Source organism: Osmia lignaria, chromosome 11 (assembly GCF_051020975.1).
Source record: "Osmia lignaria lignaria isolate PbOS001 chromosome 11, iyOsmLign1, whole genome shotgun sequence".
In the NCBI taxonomy this organism is placed as follows: Eukaryota; Metazoa; Arthropoda; class Insecta; order Hymenoptera; family Megachilidae; genus Osmia; species Osmia lignaria.
The window spans coordinates 2,161,350-2,176,835 of NC_135042.1; the positions used below are offsets into that span (position 1 = coordinate 2,161,350).

The 15,486-nt window shown below is 38.0% G+C and overlaps 2 protein-coding genes across 4 annotated transcripts in view; both read right to left on the reverse strand.

Annotated features, from left to right (window-relative positions):
* Positions 1 to 15,486, reverse strand: part of Invadolysin (leishmanolysin-like peptidase, invadolysin) — a 1,079,802-nt gene that overhangs the window by 328,030 nt on the left and 736,286 nt on the right. The window lies entirely within an intron of this gene.
* LOC143305836 (uncharacterized) lies at positions 11,554 to 12,491 on the reverse strand. The gene has a single exon (XM_076690975.1). The coding sequence runs from the start codon at positions 12,334 to 12,336 to the stop codon at positions 11,653 to 11,655; it is 684 nt and encodes a 227-aa protein (XP_076547090.1). The 5' UTR covers positions 12,337 to 12,491; the 3' UTR covers positions 11,554 to 11,652.

A 15,486-nucleotide genomic window follows, 5' to 3' on the forward strand; every position in this document is an offset into this window, starting at 1 on the left:
GGATGGATGCGTAATCATTGCGGTTATTTATTTTATTTAATTGGTTAAGCAGGTAGTTTTTGTTTTTTTGAAGGTCTTTTATTTTTTTGTTTAGGTATGGCTTCAGAGGAATTAGGAGTTTTGGTTGTTGGAATGGATTTGTCGATTGCCTTTTGGGTTGCTTTTTTTAAGTGATCTAGGTACTTGTCAATTTCCTGGTTGGATAGGTTTTTGTCGTACGGTATCTTCAGGTCTTTTATTTCGAGAGTGACTGTTTTTATCAATTTTTTCCAGTTTGCTTTATAGTAATTGGGACGTCTTTCTGGGGATGTGTAAGTTAAGTGAGTTATATTGTCTATGGAAATGGTGAAGCTGAATGCGTTATGGTCACTGTCGAATGAGATAGTTCTTAGTTTTTGCTTGATTAGGTTATGGAACTGGATTCTTGCATCGTGGAGGCATAAGTCTATATAGGAGTTACCGCTAGGATAGGATGGGAAGTTTGTGATCAATTCATTTTTTGAGTTGAATGCCTCTGTTGTTATTTGTCGCGTTGTTCCAGGATGTGTATCTGGCGTTGAGATCTCCTGCTATTATGTAATACGTATTTGGGTTATCTAGTTTCACGTTGGAGAATATGTTATCTAATCCTTGTAGGAATTCCATTTTGTTGTTACCGGGAGCGTAGGCTGAGATTATTATTAGTTTTTCGTGGTTTGGGAGGTCTATTTTCATTGCTGTTGCTTCTATTACTTTGTTGTTTCCGCATTCTGTGAGTTGGGTTACTTTGTGATCGATTGTGTTTTTAATTAGTATGGCTGTTCCTCCTCCCTGTATGGCGTTTTTTCTATCGGTTCTGTGTATTGCGAATTGCGTATATGATATTTTGTGTCTACTGTTGAGTTTAGTTTCCCCTAGGAGGATGATGTCTGGATTAAGTTTTTTTGTTAACTGTAGGAGGTTGGCTCTGTTTTGGTTAAATATTAATGAGTTTATATTAAGAGCTATTATTTTGATTTGTTTATGTTCGTTGCTGGTGTATTATCCATTTTTGGTGTTGTTGTTTACTACGTAATATTTTTGGTAGAGTTGGTGAATGTTGTGGGCGTTAAGCTGAACTGCTTGGTGAAGTGCTTGTGTTTGGTTTTTTATTTCTGTGAGTATGTTTGTGATTTCGTTTAGTGGGGGTGTTTGTTGTGTGGTTCTGTGGGAGGTGTCGGTTGTGTGAGGGTTTTTAGTGTTGTTGTGATGAGTTGAAAGGTAGTATAGTGTTTGTGGAGCTGGTGGAAGGTTGGGTGTTGAGGTCCGTTGTGTGGCGGGGAGGGGAGTGGTTATTTGTGCGGTTGGTTGGTGATTGGCTGTTATCTGACTGTAGGATACTGCAGGGTTCACTAATTTTTGAATTTTGACTATTTTTTCGTTCCTTAGTTCTATTTGTTTTTGTTGCTTTTCTGTTACTGCCTGTTTGCGAGTTTTTACGAGTGGGCAGCCTCTGTAAGAGGCGGGGTGCCCGTTTTGGCCACATAGCGCGCATTTTAGTTAGTCTAGTTTCTCTTATGGGGACGCAATATTACAATTACCTGGTTCGTGAGATTCAGCGAATTTGATGCATCTAAAGGTTAAATTACAATTTGCTGAAGAGTGGCTTATTCGCTGGCAGTTCCAGCACTGAGTTATTTCTTTGTTTCTGATTTTTTCCCATTTTATTGATTAGTGAAGTAATATTTTGATAAATGAGAGGTTATTGATATTACTTTCGGCGGTTAAATGAACTGTATAAATTGGGAGGTGCTGATTTTGAGCAATTGATTTTTTAGTTGTGAACCTGTTAACTTTTAAGAAATGTAAATTTTTGACCTGGAGATTGTTTAACGCGTCTAGTATGGTGCCGTGATCGTAGTTCCCTTCAAGGTCTTTCAGTAGTATTGTTTGCGGTATTTCGTATTTGGGAGTGTATGTGAAATATTTCATTTTTTTGTTTTTTAATACTGTTAAAATTATGTGATAGTCTTCGGATGTATCGATGTATAAGTTATGGGAGCTTTCCTTTAATTTTTACACGGCTTGTTAGTATTGTGTTAATGGTTATTTGTATTATTATTGGGGGCGGGGGTTGTTAATTCTAACCTGCTCCTCTGTTGGCTGGTTTTCGTTGGGCCGTAGCTGGGATGATGGGTTTCTCGTCGGTTGGTTTTAGCTGGGCTTCTTGGTGGCTGGGATGTCCTTTGCGGGGTTGGGCTTCCTTGGGCTGTTTGTCGCTGCTGGGTCTTCCCGGTCATAAAATTTTGGGTCCATGCTGCTACCTGACTCCGAGTCTTCGCTCTTGTTGAGCCTTCTTAGCAGCTTGTTAATTTGGATTTGCTGCGCTTCGTTTCGTCGACGCATTATTTACAATAATTGTTTACAATAACTTCACTCTCTCCATTCAGATCTTGTTCCATCCAGTGGAGAAATCTTAGAAATCACATAATGCACTACGTGTGTAAAGGAAATGTAAAAATTGAAGGTATTTCTCGTTATCGCACCATACCGTACCACGAATTTCGCCCAAAATTCTGATTTTGGGATGCTTAATCATAAGGGCTGGCATTTTTGGAGACTTTTCTGTCTCCATGTTGCCCACCGAACGCTTTCGACCACGCGCCTTCGGGGATGGCAGCCCTGCCAACCCCAAACCCCGCGCATTTTTTTGCACTTTACATTGCTTCACACATTTGCCATACCTTTGTTTCTGTTTTCTCGCCATACTGTCTGCCTGAGTCCGCACGCGCGCGCGCGCGCGTGTGTGTGTATGTCCGTTTAGTCGCCTCTTACGACAGGCAGGGGATACCGTGGCCGTGTTCTAATCCCCCGAGCCACAGGGATATCTTTATCGCACAAAATACGCCGAAAATGTCGGTTTTTGATTTTTTTAAGTACGACGCACCATACCTAAAAATCTGAAAAAAATTGGAGATAATAATTATGCTAATATCTAACTACTGTGAGAGTAAAAATCTAGTCGCTCCAAAACTTCTACCCGATTAAAAGAAATCTGCATTTTTCGACATTTTTTTGAGTTTTAGATTTTTCACGCCTGGGATTTACAACCGAAAAATCTGAAAAAATTCACAATGATAAATAAGCATGTCTAAAATATTCTACAATTTTTTCAAATTTTTTGCATAATGTTAAATAGGAGAAATATGGCAAAAGCGGTAACTTCTATCTTACCCTATAACAACCCTCCCAGTTGAGGTACAAGGTTCAAACTCGGTGTACCATGGTGTTTTTGGATAAGCTATCGAATGGTGTATTGCTAATTGTAAGTAAAATCGGCTCAAGGGCACTTTTGGCCATCGTATCCTGCTATACCCTTTGTATTAATTATTCCATTTTAAACATTTTTATATGCTGTTTACAATATTTAGAATTTCCTTTTTTACATAATGACAGACTTCAAGAGATTAGGTTCCGTATTCATTCTAAACGACGACTAAAAATGTTCAACCAGTTCAATTTTTTTATTGTGCTATACCAACGGGGCCTACCTCAAGCCACGCTTTCGTAGGTGTTTTTCCTTAATAATTCAAAAACGAAGCTTCAAACAACATTTTCGCAGAGGAAAATGTTGTTCAGAATCACCCCAGCTACCACCCCTTCACGGGACCAACGCGAGTTCTGAAACACCCTGTACATTGTTAGAGCGCTAGGAATACATAAGCACACATACATATACACACATGAACACACACAACAACATATACAGACAGTAGCGGGGGCAACTCTGTACAGACGACGCGAACCGTCAGACCGCTATGAGTCCTCGGGAAAGTCAAAACTATATACAATTGTGCCTCGGTTTTAACCGAACTAATAAAGAACACGTGCTCAACGCAACCAGTGTCTCTTTTCTACATCCCGTCCTAACATATATAAAACGAATATTTGAATAAATAGTCTATTTTTTACTGAACTTCACTTCTAATTTAATTGTACGTATTGATATCAATAATATCTATAGTTTATTCCCAATTGATGTATATCGATACTTTGGTTATCGATACGTATCGATACCAAATATCGATACAATTCAGAAATATTCCTATCATTAGTAGACGATGGCTGGGTATGGGATCAAAATTTGGAGGTGGAAGAAAAGAGTAAGGATGGAAAGAATACACGAGCAGTTTTTGAGGTGAGAGGTAGGGGTAGAACTGGGATATAAAGGGTGGCATATCCCGGTAGATGCTGGAAAATAAAGAGAGAAAAGCTGAAGCGAAGGTTTCAGGTTGAAAAATCTTTTGAGAAATTCTTACAATCACTAATTCATCAATGAGATTATCACTTTGTAAAGAAATTGGTTTATGGAGGTCATAGATGGAAGACGGTGTGAAACAGAATAGCAGGGTAACTCTGGAAAATATCATGTAGAAGAAATGATACATATTACGTCATACACGTAACAGTTTGTAGAAGAGTAGGTAAACACTCGGACTCTAATCCTTTTTACGCACAGGTCATCAGTTCAAGGCCTCGAGCAAATAAGTTTTTAAAAATTTTACTTTATAAATTCCGCTACAGACTGTTACGCACATGTTTTTTTTCTAAATCCTTCCAACGCTCGACACTCTTTAATTTCTTAAAAACAAGAGGCCATGCGCTCAAATCCTGTTAAGGCAGTTTTACCAGTAATCTAAAACATCGAATGCAATACAATCAACTCATTCGGAATTTCATAGTTCATGCCATCTCTTTGTTAGTATGGTCATCCTATTCCTATTTAATTTAATTTAGTGAAATAAATAATATAAAGTGCATTAGTGTGTAAGTCACTTGTTCGCACCATGTTCATCCTCTAAAGAGGTTTATTAAATTTTTTATTTTTTATGAGTTGAATTTTGGTACAGAAATTGAAAGATGAATAGCACCTACATATACCCCTACTGTCAGCCTTGGCCCTCGAGCGGCCAGACCTGATGGAACAATAAAACCTTTAGTTTTCGTGTGTGAGATTGCGTTAAAAAATGAAAAGTATGCAGGACAATGCTTTTTCTTCTCTTCTTCTTTCAAAAACTTCTGTTGAATCTTTATTTGCTGAATAAAAACAATTGAGTTTTAGCCTAAGTATATATTTATTAGTGTATAGGTTGAACAAAACGAAATGCTATTCTTAGCTTGAAGGATTCAGAGAACTGCCTGCAACTCGGAAAACGCGCATGAGACACTCAGGGGGTGCAATAAAAAAAGTGTCCCCTTCAGATAATGCTGACCTTTACAGAGAGGGGACTGCACCAGCGAAGGCTAATTTTCCGATCATTAGAAATATTCTCAACAACTTTTCTCTTAGCTTTAGGTGTTTTCTGCTTTCTGAGACATTAACTGTTGTTACTATACATTGAAAGCTATGTATACAAACGTTACTAGCACCTGGAACGCTGCATATTCAGATGATACTAATACAATAGTCTTTGTTGTAGTAATTAATATCATCGAGCGTCGAAGTAGTCGAAGGCACAATAGCTAAATCAGTCGTAGTATCTATAGGGTGTCTTATCTATAATGGATTGGTTTGGGTTAGAATTTTAAAATTGTTTTCGTAAAGACGCCGTTAATATTTACGAGCTCTTATGGAAGCTATCGATAGTTTCTGAGATAGTTTTACAAGGGGCACCCTATTGTAAGCATTTGGGACGGTCTTATGGTCTGGCCTGCGCCTCTTGGTAAAAGGCAGATCAGACCCAATTACCCATCGGTTCGACCGTGAGTGCGCTGAGTTTCGTCGAACCTGTCGCGGCGTGTGACACTAACACATATTTTCGCCGGCAGTCAATTGGCTGCAGACACTCCATCGCGTGCCCCTCGTCCATCGGCTCTCCGGCGTGAATATGTATTAGAGTCACACGCCGCGACGGATTTGGTGAAACTTAGTGTAGATTTTGGTTTCTTAACCGACTTCGAAAAGGAGGAGGTTACTCAATTCGATCAGTATGTATGTTTATTTATTTTTTGTGTGTGTGTGTTCACCGATTACTCCGAGATGGATGGACCAATCGGAACGAAACCTTTTACATCTTGTAGGGTATGCCTTCCGGTTGGTCCCATTGAAAAAAAATTTTTCATTGTTATTGCAAAATACAAGAAGTTTTTAATCTCAACATAGGACGATTTCAATGACCCTTTAATATGTTGTCGGGGGCATGATTCTGAACAACTTTTTCATTATGCATAATTAACGAAAAGCTTTAATTTCCGAGATATTCGTGCAAAACTATTGTTACTACTACAGTGAATTGTACGTATGCCTACGTATCTCTACCGGTGTATGAGCCAGCATGCAGTTGCCGATTCTCTAGTGTTTCTATACACATATCACGTTAAACGAAATTCAATATGCATATACATATAATAATAACTATTGTTATTGCAAAATCCGATTCTATACCGCTACTCTGTAAGGGATACACCGATTGCGATGAAACTTTTCACATCTCGTCCATCTTTCCACCATAATTCCATTTGCAATAAAATAATTTTTAACAAAAAACAAATCCGACTTCGAAATGCACTAAAAAGTGTAAAGTAATTTCTATTTCATTGCTATTCCATAGCTATTAATAATATCTACTTAATCGTTAAATAGGATACCAAATATATTTCAAAGTTTTCGGAGGTGGCGTAAAATTAAAAATAACCGAACAAACGATGCTGCCATTGATTGCGGTATGGCAAACTTGGTAATTAATAAGTCGTAAGAAAAAAAGCGGAACGTTATAGGTACGGCTGAAAACATTTGTAATTGTAACGATTGTGTCAGAAATTGGCAGCACTCCTGATGTACATGCACTATACTGCAGTCCACGAGAGACCATACTTAACTCGCGCAGCTCACTAGGTCTAGAGAGATTTTTAATAACGTGTGTTATTCCCCTGTAGAGTGAAATTCTGCGATAAGTGATAGTGACCGTGCGGTTGAGTGAGTTTAATGATCTCATCTGGAGATCAGCTGTTCTTCGTAACGTGTTCCCTGCTCGAATGTTCAGGATCGGCACAATGATCCAGTGACAGCAAACCGTTTTTATTGCAACTGGATCATTTACGGACGAATGGGTAAGTTTTATTAACATTTTTGAATGTTTTCGAATTTAACATGTTCATTAGTTAATTCATTTCAATCCTTTTTTTAGTATGTGGAAACTTTTTTTATTTCCAAATCGTGTATTGGTTTTCTCATATTTGTTAGGTCTATTAAGCTATCTGAGTCAAATCATCAGACTATAAAAAAACATATCTGAAATTTTTTTGCTAATTATTTGCTATTTTTTGCCGTAAAAAGTAATTTTTTTGTTCCAGCCATTAAAAAGTTACAAAGGGATAGATAGCTTAATATTAAACCATCTAGCCATTGTAAAAAATAGCATATAATAACATGAAACAAAAAATCTGTTGCGTGAGCGCGCGAATAAAGAGTCTCCTTGCTACACGGAGCCCGTCCGGGTGGTGCTGGCGCCTCGCGTTCTTTTTCGGTAACTAAAATCCCTCGTGCGAGCGACGCGTACCGTGTAGCCATATTGAGCTTTGTAACGACACAGTCAACTTCTCGCTGCGCATCTTTTGCATGAAGTTTACTGTTCGAAGAAGGATTAGCGTCGGTTTAAGGGGGTAGACACGGGTAATAGTAGCGCGTTGACTTAACCGGCAAAAATGGACCTAAACATGGGTTTACGGAACTACACTTTTCGTCCTTGTATGAGAACATTTGGGGCTAGGTAAGGGCTTATTCGAAAGAGGAAGGTCCAATGCATACCGCTGCACTCATGTTTTAGTGGGATTATGTTGATATTTAATAATATAAGCGTCCAAAGTGGAGGAAAAAGTCGAAAAAATGCAGTCGCGGAATCGAAGCACTTTTAGGCCACTAAAAGAGTGCTGTGATTAAAATCATGAGTGCAGCGGTCTAGTCACAACCCTTACCTGCAAATTAAGATCTATTTTGTCTTCATTTGTTGAGAAATAAGGACGAAAAGTGTAGTCCCGTAAAAGCATTCCCACAGACCAGTTACGCCATTTTGTGGATAATACAGAGTAAGTCACGTGACAAATTCAGTTCCGCTAGTAGTTATAAGGTGGCGTCTAACTAAGAAGCCTGTCGATTTGGAATCGTAGCCAAAATCAGGCGTTAGCTAGGTTACGTCACTCGACTGTGTTAGCGAAAGCAAGCGAAAAAGGCAACAACGCCCGAACGCTGAGTGAGACGCACTACAGTCATGCTGTCCTTCTCTCATTCTGAATGTTGAGATCGTCCCTTTTCGCTAAGTTTTGACTGACGCCCGCCTGGATTTTTCACAGCGCCCCATAACAAACCTCGCTCAAAGAGGAGGTATAACAAGAGAAGAATATACCTCCTCTTTGCAATAATTTTGCAAATGTTTACATAAGTTGTATATGAGATATTTATTTATTTAAATTATTTGGATTCATTCAGAATATTGACTAACACTCCTTTGTATTTTTTATTAGTTTCGAAAAACAAAGTTACTATAGGTTTCTGGAAATATATACAAGCGTCACGCAATTGGGACGAGTATATCTTTTTAGTAAGAGATAGGAAAAAGGTATTGATGTAAAAGTTGAATGGTATGACTTATGAAAAATATGAGATATCTCACGAAATATTAGTTTTTTTAAACATTGTACTGTTAGATATAGGTGATAGGTAATAGTGAGAGGGAATAGGAGCGAGGAGAGAGAAGGAGAGAAGGAGCCGAGGCCCCTCCATTTATTAGTTCTAATACTACTTTTTTATCCAGAATTTTCCAGGGAGTTGATACGAGTAAAGAAAGAAATGCAATTCTATTTAAATAAAAATGAAGTCATAGAAAAATAAACATTATCATACCATTGAACTTTTACATGAACAGCTTTTTCCTATCTCTTACCAAATTCAAGATATAACCCGTCCCCAATGCATGACGTATCCTGTATAGTTTTATTAATTAAAAAACATTTATTTAAAGAAGTTAATAATTTTTTCTAAAAATTATTCTCAGATAGCACGTTCCTTCGGTTCTTCAAAGTAGGCATATATTTTTCAGTAGCGAGGGGTGCTACGGTGCGCTATATAAAATCCACGCGTTTGGTCAGTTAGAATTTACCGGAGCGGGACAATTCTATCATTTAAGTTGAAAGAAGGATAGCATGATCACCCTACATCTCACTCTAACCACGCGCCAATGTTTCGCTTTCGTTCTTCAGGCGGATCATCGCGATGCCTCTGGCGAGATGAGCGTTTGAATGTGTTTGTAAAAATACTTGAGGCGCTGTTGCCTTCCTAGATCGTGTTGCGCGCACGCTAGCTGAGAATTAAACCTTTCAAGTTCGTAACAAACCACGCAAGTGGCTCCACCAGGCCCAACGAAAAAACTGCTGTAATACCGACGTCCCGAATCGGAGAGGTCACGTGCCGTGTCTACCCCCTTAAAGCCTCTGGCGATTCCTCGTCGTCTCGTGGAGACAATATTTGTGTGTATTCCTCGCAAAACCGGTTACCTCGTGCTCTGTGGTGAAAAACCTTACAACGGAATTTTCCCGACGTCACGTGTTCGCAACAGGGAACGGTCACCGCGTGCAACAGATTCGGACTCTTTTTGGTTGCACCGGACCCCTCGCGCTCTAAAGAACTCTTCTGCTATCTGTGTTAACGTGTATGTGAACCTCGAGTGATTGGCCGAACACGACTTTTTGTATTAATCTGGCTCGCGCGAGCGCCTCGCAAAGGTGTAACGGCCACCCTCAAGCTTAGTGTCGCCTCAATCAACCTTTTAATAAATTGTCAAGTTTTAGACAACATCGTGCGTCTCCAGTTTGTGTGTGTGTGTGGGTTAGGGTTAGGGTTAGGGTGTACGGACTCTATCCCGGCTTCCCTCGACCCCCTCTAAACAAAATCAATAACATACATTTTTTGCTATTTTTTTGCTATATTTTACATTGAAAAGTATTTCTTTTGCTTCAACTGTTACAACGTTACAAAAGGTTTGATAATTTTTTAGACTATTTTTAATTTATTTCGCAAACAAACAATTTAAAACTCGAATATTTTAATAGCAAATAATTCTGGAAACATTTTGACATAATAATGTACGAGTAAATTATTTTTTAAAGCATCTTACACTTATAGTTTAGGTGGTGCTCTTATCCATTTGTAGTCTTTTCGTGACATCAAAACGTCTCCTGAATTATTTGCCGTCCTAATATGTAAGCTCTTAAATTTTCTGCTCATAAAACAAGTTTAAAAGACTAAATACCGATCAACACCAGTTAAACTAAATGAGTAAAATTGTTTAAAAATAATTAATTGCGAGCATAGTTATGACATTATGGTTCGGGAATTATTTGTTCTCAAAATATCTAGATTGCGATTTTATTTCCGACGAAATAGGTTTGAAAAAATTTATATTTATTTTTTAATTAATAAAAAAATAAACGATGCAAAATCTATTTTATGCAAAAAGGATGTATATAAAACTATGCTCGCAGTTAATTATTTGTAAAGCATTTTACTCATTTAGTTTAAGTGGTGCTGATCGGTATTTAGTTTTTTAAACTTGTTTTATGAGCAGAAAATTCAAGAGCTTACATATTATGACAGCAAATAATTCAGGAGACGTTCTGATGTCACGAAAAGACTAAAAATGGATAAGAACACCACCCAAACTATAAGAGTGAGGTGCTTTAGAAATTTATTTACTTGTACATTATCATGTCAAAATGTTCCCTGAATTATCTATATATTAAAAACATTTATGAATTCTATTTCAAGTTCGTCCGGCAGTTCTATCCGCCCGATTTGCATTTTTTTTTTTTAAATGAAAGGTATTCTTATGCCTTGTCTACACTCGTAGACAAAATCGCGGAATTTGTGTCTATAGACAATATTCCGCAACTGTCTATAGACAAATGGAGAACAAAGGTGTCTATGATTGTTCCATAGACGAAAATCGCAAGTCTATTGTCTTCCATCTCGAATAGAAAACTTGAGACAAATTGCGCTACATCTCGTAGTGGAGACGTGTTCATAGACAGAAACAAATGAGTCTATGTCCAGACCTGTGTCCATTATTGCGTTTTCGATTATACTGTAATTATGTGGATCCCAGAGAAGACATTGTTATTAATAGAAGATTTCCATAATGCAACATGCTTATGGGATGTTACATCGGCGGACTACAAAAACCGTATAAAAAAAAGCTTACCGTGGAAGGCATTGCTCAAAAACATAAACTTTCGATTCCCGATATAGGAAGAAAGATCCACAATTTGAAAACTCAGTTTTATCGTGAGCACAGGAAGATAAAACAGACAAAGAATAGTGGTGCCTCTCCGTTCAAGTCCGGCTGGTTTGCATATGATAATTTATTGTTTCTCCTTCGAGGAACGGAATCAAGAGGTAGCCGAAACACCGACTGCGAGGATGTAAATGAAAAAAATAGTGAAGTAAGTATAACTTTAAAAAAAATTAATATCTATTTATTATGAAAAGAATTTACATTCACATGTAAATAAAACAAATCAGAAAAAGACATATTAATGGCACTTTTCATAATGCATTAATATACATAATAATATTATTGTAATTTTTTTTTACTTAAATTGTTTGTCAGGATTTTTATTTTTTATTTAACACTTATCATCTTGTCATGGACCTGCTCCTTCAGGGGAAACAAAATAATCTCGAAATTCATTTCGAATTTCATGCAAATTAACATTTATTCTCCTTGGAATATTTTGGAGATTTATCAAAGAATTGTGATCGTTCACTTCCCCTCTCCAAGATCCCATAATCAAATTCCCATCATCATCGTACAAATCAAATGTACCATACAGAGTATAGTTTCTTCTGGATTCAGAATTCCTCCGTAAAAAATTATGCACAAATTCCGTTTTGTCCGGACTTAAAGCTATAGGTTTTAGTAACACTCTAAATGTGGATGACATTATCCCGAAGACATTCTCAATCACCCTTCGTGCTCTACTTAACCGATAATTGTATATTCTTTCTGGGGAACATGCTCCTGGCGTACGACCTGGGTATGGCTTCATCATGTAAGTTGATAGCGCAAACGCATCATCAGCCACGAAAACGAAAGGGACCGACTTTATTCTTCCTGGTAATGGCTCTTCATTAGGCACATTCAGCCTTTTTCTTTCCAAATCTTTGTACAATGAGGTGTACTTAAACATGCCGCCATCAGAAATGCGGCCTTGGCATCCAACATCTGCATACAAAAAATTGTAGTTGGCATCGGCGACTCCAAGCAACGCTATACTAAATGTCCCTTTATAGTTAAAATACAAGCTCCCACTGTGCTCCGGTGCCATTATTTATACATGCTTTCCGTCAATCGAGACCAGGCATCGTGGGGAGTTCCATTTTCTGTTAAACTCTTCGCTTATAGCTCTCCATCTAGTTTCTGAATTCGGTTTCTATAATATCAACAGACCAAACAAGGAAACTAGTAACTTAATAACTACGATATTAGATGTGTTCAATTTCTTTTGTACTGTATTTAGGTATTTTTATATAAGGGAGCAATAAGATTAATAACAGCTTTCATTGCTTCTCAGAGTGGCACCAATCCTGATGAAGAATTATCTTGCCATGAAAGTTTTACTACTGATAATGAATCGCAGAAAGAGATTGCTCCAACCTCATTCAAAACCCCTACAAAAAAGCGTCTACGGAAAAGTGAGGATATAACAGTGGAACAAGCAGTAAAATGCATGCAGTCACTGTCTGAAGTAGTTTCTGCCAGAGATGAGTATGCAGTATTTGGGGAACATGTAGCTAATAAAATGAGAAACTGTAAAAGGTCTCATTTAGAAATATCTATAGCCCAGCACAACATCCATAACATTCTACTGTGTCTGGAAATGGGAAAGTATTCCGAAGAAATTTCGAAGTCAACTCCTTCGCCACTTCTTTCTCCATTACCATGCTCCTCAAATTCCCCCGGCCCTTCAATGTCAAACACTTCTGCTTCAGACAGTGAATGTATTATTGGTGGAAATATTAATAATAACAGTGAAGATATTCATTCATTTCTAAAGCACTTTTCCCCCTTATAGAAAGATGTGACCCTTCTATTAGTACAATAAATACATAATATTATTTAATCATATTTTTCATTTAAATAAATTCATTGCATTAAAATGTTCTTGGTATTATAATATGATATGTACAAACCTGCACAAATATCTTTAACGATGTTATGATGGCTTCACAAACTTCGGGAACAAACTGAGAAATAGCTTGTTTAGAGATCCTGGAAGTATACATGAGGCTGGTAAAAGAATCGCCACTCGCCAGGAAACGAAGTGTTACTGCCAAACAGAGAGAAGCTGGTATGGATTTTCTAAATCTCGTTTCTTCTTTTGAGATTTTACTACCAACCATCTGTAGCAAATCTTCAAAATCTGAAGGAATTAAACGCGTAAAATTTCGGAAACCCGAACCATCCATCTCCATCTTCTCCATAATTTCAGCTTATCAAGAAAATTTATTCCGAAATTAGGGCCATTCGAAAATACGGCCCGCGTCCACCAACATTTTCGATTTTTCTTCTTTTTGACACTCAAAATTAATACCGCACATACAGCGACACCACAGGCAGCAACGTCTGAACTCATGGTGTTGTGGCGACTAACTGTAGATGTGGACGCGTGACAAAGTCGATCGACTGTGTTGCAAATTATTCGCGACTGTCTATAGACAAAGTTCTCGATTTGTCTATAGACAGTCGCACGATTTTGTCTACGAGTGTAGACAAGGCTTAAGAAATGTTCGGGTTTATCATTTTTTCTACATTGATTATTCTTCTTTTTTTTATGTTTTGCTCCGTCTGCTGTTTTAGTATTAATTTCTAGTGGTCGACAAAAATGAGACACCCCCTGTATGATGCCGGGTGCCCGAGTTGCCCGCAGAGTACGCATTGCAGATTTTGTTTGTTGGTTTCCGCTAGTTCAGTGTTGGAACTGTCTATCTTACATTGGCCTGGTTGGTACGATTCAGTACATTTTACGCATCTAAATTGCATATTGCAGTTGTTAGAGGAGTGTTCGATTCTTTGACAGTTCCAACAGTGAACTGTTTTACTGTTATTCATTTTTTCCCATTTAGTTGTTTGGTGTAAGATATATTTAATTTGTCCTAGCATACTACTATTGCTATCGGGTGTGAGGTGAGCTGTAAATATTGGTAGAATTGTGTTATTTTCTATTAATTTTTTAGTGTGAAACCTGGCTATTTTTGTGAATTTTATACCTTCTGTTTTTTTATTATTAAGTTCATTTAGTATTGTTTCATTGTCGTAGTTACCCTCTAAATATTTAATCAGATATATCTGTTCTTTTTCATATTTTGGTGTGTATGTGTGAAAATTGAAGTTGTTTAGCTTTAAGGTGTTAGTTATTGTTTTAAAGGCTGCGGGGTTTTCTGTATATAAGAGGTGTTTGCTGTCGCCTGTCTTTTTTGTTCTAAGGTTACCTGTTAGACTTACGTTTCTATTCTTTGTTAGTACTTCTATGGTTTCTTGAACTGTGTGTCCGAAGATGTTTATTGGCGGTGGCCTGGGTCCTCTTCTTGGGTTTTCCCCGGTGTTGCATGTTGGGGCGTCCTCTGCGTTCTCGCCTATCGATGGTCCCTCGGCGGCCTGACTATTGTTTCCCTTTTTCTCCGCTACCTGTGGTTCGGTTGACTTTGGCTTACTTTTCCCTTTTCTGTGATTAACCTCGATGAAAGTTTCCTCAGTATTGATCTGGATATCATTATTTTCTAGGTTACGCCCCGGCGGAAAATTTGAGATTTATCCGCCTTGCGTCCCTTATCAAGCCCTTTTGGGTTACGAGAGTATCTCATGTAAGGGGCGTGAGGTGGGTGTTTCACTTTTCCGCCAATCTTTTCATTCCTCCTCGACCTTGTGCATTCTTGTCAAGCCTTTCATGGTTACGAGGATTTCTCATGCAGGGATGTACAAGGAAGAGTTTGAGTTTAATTCTTTTCTATTTTTGACTTCTTCTATCGCTTTCTCTTCTTTATCTGCTCTACCCTGGACTCGTGTACCTTGTCAAGCCCTTTTTGGGTAACGAGGATTTCTCATGCGAGGTACATGCGGAAAGGTCGTTTTTATTTCCTTCTTTACAATAGTTTACGTGACCCTCCTTGAAACTATCGTCGCTCAACCATAGTAACAGAAGACAGTTTGTAATATCGCACAAAAACTCGAGTTTAGCTCGAGAGAGAGAGAGCCGTAGCATAACACCAGCGCAGCATTACGCGGTTAGCTAGTGCTTCGCATTTCGGGATATTCCCCTGCTAACTGCATAGAAACGGGAAAACCGTAATAACTTTTTTGTTGGAACGCTCTTTCTCTCTCTTTTGCACAAAGCGTCAGCCGGTCCAACAAGGATCATTATTATACGATCGGAATGATGGTGTGAAAGAGTGGACGAATGAATATGTATTTAAACAAC